General features: G+C 44.2%; 1 protein-coding gene across 15 annotated transcripts; it reads left to right on the top strand.

Annotated features, from left to right (window-relative positions):
- The first annotated feature begins 2,143 nt into the window (after window positions 1-2,143).
- On the top strand, window positions 2,144-7,015 carry LOC127302327 (uncharacterized). Of its 15 annotated transcripts, none has more exons than XR_007852826.2 (6): window positions 2,144-2,561; window positions 2,678-2,722; window positions 3,410-3,572; window positions 5,234-5,302; window positions 5,576-5,794; window positions 6,066-7,015. XR_007852826.2 is itself a non-coding variant. In XM_051332757.2 (6 exons), exons 1-5 carry the CDS (start codon window positions 2,434-2,436, stop codon window positions 5,654-5,656), a joined length of 486 nt encoding a protein of 161 aa, XP_051188717.1. In that variant the 5' UTR covers window positions 2,144-2,433; the 3' UTR covers window positions 5,657-5,694; window positions 6,066-7,015. The 15 variants fall into 15 exon arrangements, 3 of the variants coding, with proteins under 3 accessions (XP_051188717.1, XP_051188715.1, XP_051188716.1); XR_011745686.1 differs by lacking the exon at window positions 6,066-7,015 and adding an exon at window positions 4,438-4,556 and having other exon boundaries at window positions 5,576-6,041; XR_011745685.1 differs by lacking the exon at window positions 6,066-7,015 and adding an exon at window positions 4,438-5,005 and having other exon boundaries at window positions 5,576-6,041.
- The last annotated feature ends 1,484 nt before the right edge of the window (window positions 7,016-8,499 follow it).

The raw sequence follows: 8,499 nt of genomic DNA, 5'->3' as shown, positions 1-8,499 counted from the left end.
GATCCACTTAAGGGAAACTTGCTGCTGTTCTACAAACCTCTGCTCTTGGAGGCCCAACACTGTCTACAAGAATAGAAGCACCCGTAGACATCAGAGCCACACCATCCTACATGTTTACACAAATACACCATATTATGAGTCATTCGTAACAAATATGAGCAACACATACATGGGAATATATCCAAATAAGCCATCACACATACATCACATACATACATATACATACTTATCTAGGGATAAAAAAACCATATTATGAGTCATTTCTAACAAATATGAGTTATTCCATCACAAATAATGGTCATATGTAACACAAATTACATACATATCTATGTTTCCTACACATACACATTCATGAAATTTGATGTCTAGGGTTCCTATACATACATATCTAGGGTTCCTACACATACACATTCAACACATACATAGCCATTTCAACACATACATAGCCATTTCAAATCTAGTTTCCATGTCTAGGGTTCATGTACAAATCTAGCAAGATCTATGAAATTAGTGGATGAATGTGAAGGATTCGAAGGGGATTACCTTGAGGAATAGATGGGGAAGAGATTGGCCGGTCAGATCTGACGAAATCGTGGCCGATTTGGTGGGGGGAGGGGGGGGGGGGAGGAGGAGGAACCGCCGGCCGCCTTGCAGTCTTGAAGAAACAGAGAAGAGAGAAGAAGAAGAGGGTCGGGCTGGGGGCGACTCGGGCGCCACACTTAATTGGATGTGTGGCGCCCGTGGCATCGGCGCTACACATAGAGCCTCCCCAAAACGGCTAAGTCCGACACGATTTGTCTTACAGTATGTTTTGGGCAATTAGAAGTGCATGTGTGGCGCCGATGGGAGCGGCGCCACACGTCCTGCCACGTCGGATCGGTGCACAGCTCAGCGTCGAGGGCGCCACATCAGCTGGGAGAGTGGCGCCGCAGGCACGGGCGCCACACAGTCATGAGGGGCGCCACACAAAAGAGTTATATGGGTGAAATAGTTTACCCGGAGGGTCAGTCTGTGCTATAGTTGCAACAAAGGGTTATTTTTGTGTAAATCGCCACCAAAACCTAGCTGAATAGCAAGTTGAAAGCAGGCGATGACGTAAGGACAACCAAAACTTTAAGATTGGAGGAGCATGTTTATCTAACATTCTTTGCTTGCCGTCTATTACTTGAAAAAATTGCGACCAATCAAATCCGCATGAAAAATACGGAGTATGTCTAAATAAAATGAAAAATATGTTGATATCCATCATAGTGTCCAGTTCAACCGATGTTTGCGCTAGGTTGGCTGCATTTTAGTCGGCGTTAAGCACAACTCAGGCCGCCAACGAGAGGGCGTCTTGGGCCCACTGTATAGCAGACGCAGCTACTGTCGAGACCCGAGTCGAGCATGCCCCTCTCTTCTGCTCTCCTCTGTTCCGATCTGCAGCATCTCCTCCTCCGCGCCACTCCGGAGGGCAGCTGTCTGTGCCGCTGCGACCTAGAAAATGAAGCGGCTCTCAAAATTTCCTCGCGTCGCGCCACCCCTGCGCAGAGCGTAGGATCATCAGTTCTTGCTAGATGGTTTGGATGTTCTTATTGCGATGTCTATTTTTCCTTTTGATTTTCTACAAGTTTGTGTGTTCTGGTTTCGTCGCCGTTGTATTGTGGACCTTTACAGGTAGTTTGTAACAAAAATGCTCGTGACAGTTCATTTTATTGCCAAAGAGGACAAAAATCTGAGAATTGAGGCAATGATCTTGTTTTCCAGATGATGAGGCCAAGATAGAAGATCACATAAGTTGGCGGTGGTCGTGGGTGTACCGCCCGAAGAACGAGCACTAGTCCAGCTGCTACACATCCTATCTTTATCTTTACTATTAAATTGAAGTTGGTCATGGGTGTACCGCCCGATGAACGAGCACTAGTCCAGCTGCTACACATCCTATCTTTATCTTTACTATTAACTTGAAGTTGGTCGTGGGTGTACCGCCCGATGAACGAGCACTAGTCCAGCTGCTACACATCCTATCTTTATCTTTACTATTAAATTGGAGTTGGTCGTGGGTGTACCGCCCGATGAACGAACACTAGTCCAGCTGCTACACATCCTATCTTTATCTTTACTATTAAATTAGAGTTGCTCGTTTGACATTCAACGCGTCTGATGGTCGTCATTGAGAACATCCTTTCCATCCAATCTCCTCGACGAAAATCAACCGTACGATTGTGTGCCCAACCCCGCTCGCGGAAATCTCTCCTCCATATCGTACTCCTCCACCCATATCGATTTCTCTCCCTCGCGATCCAATCTCGCCGGCGCCGCCTCTGACAGCCACCTCCCTAGCCATCGCCTCCCACCGCAGGCCAGGCCTGCGAATCCGAGGTGTCTCTTCTCCGCTTCCCCTCCTCTTGTTGATCGTGAAGCACCCTACAGACGAGGGATGCGCGAGATCATATGTGCCTGGTGGCTGGTCTTGCGGGCGCTCCAATGTCCCTTCCCGCCTCGCCCCTGATTTCGACCCCGACAACCTCCCCCTCGCAGGGAACTATAGCCACCTTCTTCGGCCACCGCCGGCGCTACGGGTAGAGCCCTCGCCTCCCACGCCTTACAGGTTCACGCATGCCTTCCTGAGTTCATATTCTTCTGCGGTTCTGCCCTATCGAGATTTTTGGCGTCGTGAAAACTGTCTGGTTTGCAGGTGTAAGGCTAGCCAGGCCCCGGAGGGTACTCATGGATCGGCCCAGTAGGTGTTTCTAAATTCTAATACATTTTCTTGTTATTTATTCGTCCCAAAGTTGCAGATTCCCTTGGGTATCGGGGTTGGTTTAGAGCCACATTTCTTGTTACCTTATTTGTTTGATTTCTTGGGCTTGCCAGTGTCCATGAATTCATTTAGCTTTGAAAAAAAAAATTACTCTGAAGTTTGTCAAATGGTCAATTGAGGTCACCATGGTATTTCCCCAATTCTCGTAGACATACACCGTTTGTCGCCTTAGTTTCATCCAAAGTCGTGTGTCACAATCTAAGCCTGCTAGGACTTGACACATTTGTTGTTATAGATTTTGAGAGGCGAGTATTTATTTGTAGGGAGGGAGGAAATAGTTCCTGACGCCATGTATGATGTATTGTGATACTATGCCCAGATTATCTTGCCCTGCTTATCTTGCAAACCATTTCCATGCAACTGATTTGACTATTTCTGCACGAACCTTCTTTTATCACCTTATAGTAAAATAATTTTGTTCTGTGTGTCCGCTTACTGAAATTGATGTCATACTATATTGTCTATCACCAAGTTGAGCCGTTCAATGATCTCCTCTTGTAAACTGTAAATGTGTCAATATCTTCCCTATGAAGCAATGGTATTGAATTTGCTTAGCAACAAATTAAATTGCTTATTTATTTTGGGATTCTGCTTGTTGTATTGCAGGGTGGGGTTACCAAGATGTGTGCAATTTAATCCTAGCGATAGTGATCTTCTATGGCAAAAATTGGGAATGGCCTGGCTAATTGACATCCATTCATCAGCGAGTTTATTAAATCTCCTGATGAAGATGAAAGATTCTTCTGCACGCACCCTCAAGATATGCCAGGTATTTTACTATTTATGGAATGCAAGCTCTCTATTGTCTGGTTGTACATGTCATTACTAACTAGCAATTGTACATCTGGCTGTAATTGTACATGTGCGAAGCAGGATGGACATCATCATACTTCTTCCACGAAATAATAAACTTACACAACAATAAGAACTGCAAATTTATCAGCTGGCAAAAAAGTGGACCCTCTAGATCAATAATCTTGGATGAGAGTCTGAGTATTTATCTTGTTCACCTTCAACAATCGTGATAGCAGCCCACTGAGAACTGACTAGGAATTACATCAATATCATATAAAAACAAAATGGAGTCTATCGAAGTGGCAAAGGCAATCTCTCCACAAGCATGTCTTATCGATGTCCACACTACTTGAATCGTTGGATTCTTCTCGACCCTGTAATCCACGCACAACGTAGCCCTTTTGGTTCGACACCAACAGGCTGCAGCGCCTCTGTAACCTGCGCACTGGACCTCACGCAGGATCAGCAGTGGGATCGATGCTTGCGCATGAACGTGGCGGGGCAGTTCAGGTTATGACGGGACGTATCACTTGTGATCTATGTGCTTTCTTCTCTCTTCCCCCCAATCCGAGTACAGGTGTGTGCTTCCTCCAGTGACATGTTTGTTCCAGTTGGAACCTCTATTAACCTCGGGTGCGTCCAACCTCTATAAATTCATGTTCAATTTTGATTGTGAATTGAGTTAGGATTTTCACCTGGTTGGTATGCATCTCTAGAACTTCCGATGAAGAAGAGGAGGAGCATCCTATCTTGGGCATTCTATTTGTACGGACATTTGGAAGATAAAAATTAATCACCAGGGTTATGATTACATTTCTTAATTTCTTATATTTATGTAGCTTTGGAATTTTCCTGCTGGTTGACAATATCATGTCTAATAGTCAATGATGAAGAATTCAGGATTGTGTTATTATCTCATGCTGTTCACGGCACCATCCTCTACTCCAAGTAGTCCAGTGTAAGTCCGTGTCCACCATGGTTGGTTACTACTAATTGCCTGATGATCATTCTTGATTTGGTAGTATATAACAGTAGATTTCTGGATTGTTTGATATGGTGGGGAATGACGATCTAGAGATTGTGTTCTGTTTTTGGAGTTTTCTCCAGTGTACGGGCTGAAACTGTTCATGGAAAAGGGGCATAATTAACAAGTGTAAGATAATGTGGCCATGACCCCTTTCTGTTGATTTCGCTTCAGATGACAACCGTTTTGTCTTCTCTGTCCTGTTACACACTGGTTACTTTTTACATCTTACCTTTGGATTAGGCAGAGCAATGGCAAGATAATGTGGTCATTTGGGTTATCCACTTGTTGGTGGTAAAACCAGGTGTGGTGTGACCTGCAGTGTTACTGGAATTAAGGTGCCCCTCCAAAGTGTTTTTCTTAACACTCACGACTTTTGACATGTATGTAGGGAGGACTTTTGAACTACAATGTTTTGCTTAACACTGTTTGTCGGTGTAGGTTTCATCCATACTGTTAACCATACAGATTACTCTTTAATGTTTTGTCTAGAGTCCGTCCTATCTTTACATATATTTATTATAATGATGCAATTATTTTACTCTCACTAGGGTGTCAATCTACTTGCACCTATCAAAGAGGTGGTAAAATTGGTGTCTTTGGTGGTGCAGGTGTGGCCGTGTGGGCAAAGCTATCCTTATTATGGAGTTGATCAACAACTTTGCCAAGGATCATGCATGGTTAGTATCATACAAAGCTTATTGGTCATGCAAAGTAATTTGAGTTGTGACTCATTATATCCTTGCTATTGTCAACATATAAACAAATGCATTGTTGTGTCATAACGGTGAAGAGGTAATTGTTTCGATCAATTAATGCACATATGTCACTTTTCTTCCATGTTTATTAGGAGTATATCTTTCGCAAGCCAAGTTTTTTTTCCACGGATAGAAAGGATACTAACGTCAGTAATATACTTTTAGCTAATCTTAGTGTTTTGTTTTGGATCATAGGGAAGATGTCACATGTCAAAGGTAGTGCACAACAAGGATGAAGGAGTAATGCTACATTTTATTTTACTCCATGGTGTATGATAGAGAAGACATACCAAATAGAGTTAAGAAAATGAAGGGTATGCATGTCCTGATGATTGATAAAGAGAGTACTACATTGACAAAATAGAAAATTTCAAAGATGATCCATATCAAAGCAGGGGCGCTTCCAAGATCCCAGTAAATCCAATTCTAATGATATATTTAATTTGTTTCTACTACGTGCTTTGTGATATGTTGGCCATTTCACTTTAGGAGATGATTTTCGAGGGAATGCGTGTCCCTTGAGTTTTCATGTTTTATCTTTGCAAATGGGGGAACGAAAAAAATTGTTGGGCCGTAGAAACACACCGGCATTCAACTAGTTTTGCTAACTAGTATAGCTTTGTAATTTGCATGCTTATTTATTCGCGATCAAATCAATTAATGAATGTTGGTGTTCTTGGCCCAGATGAAGCAAGGTATCTCCGGGGACATTTGTGCCGTGATGTTGAGCTTCGAGGAAGCCCGTCAAACAGTTCATGCCATTATCCAGAGTGTCCAGGTTTCTCAACAGAGATCTAGTCGCTACACGTACCGAGTTGTGGAATGCTAAGGTCAACCTTCTTTTTTTTGAATAGGAAAGGTCCCGAAGGACCAAGGGCTTCATTCATTACGCGGTGCAGTACATTTTACAGAAAGACCTACGGAAAATAAGCAAATTACAACCTGGCCCTTACAAATTGCACTGAGGACCCTAGAGTAAAACACAAAAACGCGATCAGGTCCAGCTCCTTCATCACCGCAACGAATCTCACCGGAGTCAACCTCTACGCCGCCGGGGACGGAACCACTTGGGGTGCAGAGGTGGGAGCTAACTCCGACGAAACTTGAGATCCTCCGAGTCGGCATGAATGCTTGACGGAGGTTGCAGATGCCCAGAGGACGGCCAGTCGCCGTCACACGAGCGAGGAGGGGCCGCCCTTCGGCCATAGAGAACGGCGGCAGTGGCGCCGTGGTAATCCTCCGGTGGAGGGGCTGCCTTCTAGCCCTAGGATACGGCGACAGCGGCGGCGTGAAGATCCTCCAAGTAGAAGCCAACGAGCTTCCTTGCTGCGGATGCAGAAGCCAACGACGAGCAGGTGGGCAGCCTTCTTCTCTTTCACCACCGTGATGAATAGAGAGGAGGAGACCACCGCAGCATCGCCAGGTACCAGATCCGCGGGGGACGGCTTTATTTACGGAGATCCTCATCTCCCTCCGCCGCCACATCTCCGGCTCCGACCGCCGGAGCTCCATGAGGTCGAGGAAGAAGACGACGCGGCGCCAGATCCAGCCGATGGGATCCGCCACCTCACTCCCGGCATGCATGCCATACGCCACTAGGAACCAAGACCTAACTCTACTACTACTACTATTTACTCCGGCGCCATCTCGTCTCCAACTCCGGCCAGCTAGCCCGGCGAAGAGGGAGGAGGAGCGGCCCGGTGAGAGAGAGGGTGGGTTCAGGTACTGTAGCTGGTTGAGAGGGGGAGAGGGGGGAAATGACTTCCTTGGGGTTGCTATTTGGCGGGCAACCAAGGTCAACCTTCTTGAATCTGAACATCATTTTCTTTTAGGTGGACATGGTTAACTTGATCTGTCAAGATGTTTTTTTTTCGAAATGGGATATGCCCCAGTCTATGCATCGGTTGACGCACACAACCTTTTATTAATAAAACGAAAATTCAAAAGTTTACAATTCAAGGATCATCGAGGGTCGATACAAGAATCAGCCATCGAAAAAAGAAGGAAAAGCTAAACGCGCTAGGCATCTTGCAATCTTCTAATAGGCCGCCAAGTAGCCTGCTAGAAAGTATCCTGGGCAACCAATCGAAGGCGGTTGCATCCAGAAACCATGTACTCCCGCTGGTCCTCCGGGAGCAAGAAACGTCAAAGCTGGATCCAGTGTACCATAGTGTGAATAACCTGCAAGAAATTAGTAGAGTCTTTTCTGTTAAAAACAATATCATTTCTGCAATTCCATATTGACCAACATAAAGCGAAAACCCCAATACGAATCCTAGCTTTATCCGTTTTGTCAATTCCATTAAGCCAATTCCCAAACATGTTTGTGATATTGGAAGGTGGTGGAATATTATATGCAGCAAAAACCATTCGCCAAATAAGCTTAGCAAAAGAACAAGACATAAACAGGTGTTCCACTGATTCTTCATTGTCACAGAAAGAACATTTCGTATTTCGCATCTGTCAAGACGTGTCGTCACTGCAGAAGTGCAAAAGGATGTCTGCAAACTCTTGGTTGCATTTGCTAAAAACAGATTGTTTCTCTAACACCCTGTTCCATAACCTGCCTATTTTGGGTCCCATCTGCCTCAAGTAATCACACAGACAGAAAAAGAAATGCAGAGACTAGCTGAAGCAACAGCCGCTCTCACCCTTTTTCACTTGGGATATCAACCGGAAACCCCAAGTGTAGACCGCTTTTAAAAAATCCAAATTGGCATTTTAAAGTTTCAAAAAAATGTGAAAATAAATATGGATATCGACAATGTTGTGTTCCACAACCATGTAAATTTTTTAACTTAAAATACCTTATATTCGGGTCGGGGCTGAAAGAATCTTACATTTATAGTAGTGAATTCAAAACCTTAAAATCTGACAGATTTTGTCATTTTTATGCAGTTTGGAATATAAGGTATTTCGATTCAAATTTTGTACGTAGGTGGACCACAACATTATCTACTTCAAGATTATTTTTCAACTTCTTTTGAAACCTTAAAATATGGTTTTCGATTTTTTGAACAAAAGAGCTATGTGTAGCTCGAGCTACAAGAATCCACTCTCGAATATCAACTTGTTTTATGGGAGCGCCTAGAGAACAGTCGCCTGAGACTTAATAAGTC

Source organism: Lolium perenne, chromosome 5 (genome assembly GCF_019359855.2).
Source record: "Lolium perenne isolate Kyuss_39 chromosome 5, Kyuss_2.0, whole genome shotgun sequence".
Classification (NCBI taxonomy): domain Eukaryota; kingdom Viridiplantae; phylum Streptophyta; class Magnoliopsida; order Poales; family Poaceae; genus Lolium; species Lolium perenne.
Note: the sequence above shows the minus strand (reverse complement) of the source record. Positions and strands in the feature narration are given on the sequence as shown.

Excerpts from the sequence above, each read along its gene's own strand:
- LOC127302327 (XM_051332755.2), top strand. The coding sequence starts at position 2,434 with ATGTGCCTGGTGGCTGGTCTTGCGGGCGCTCCAATGTCCCTTCCCGCC. Across the intron at positions 2,723-3,409 it reads GGTACTCATGGATCGGCCCA|GGTGGGGTTACCAAGATGTG; the intron begins GTAGGTGTTTCT and ends GTTGTATTGCAG. Across the intron at positions 3,573-5,233 it reads GCACCCTCAAGATATGCCAG|GTGTGGCCGTGTGGGCAAAG; the intron begins GTATTTTACTAT and ends TTGGTGGTGCAG.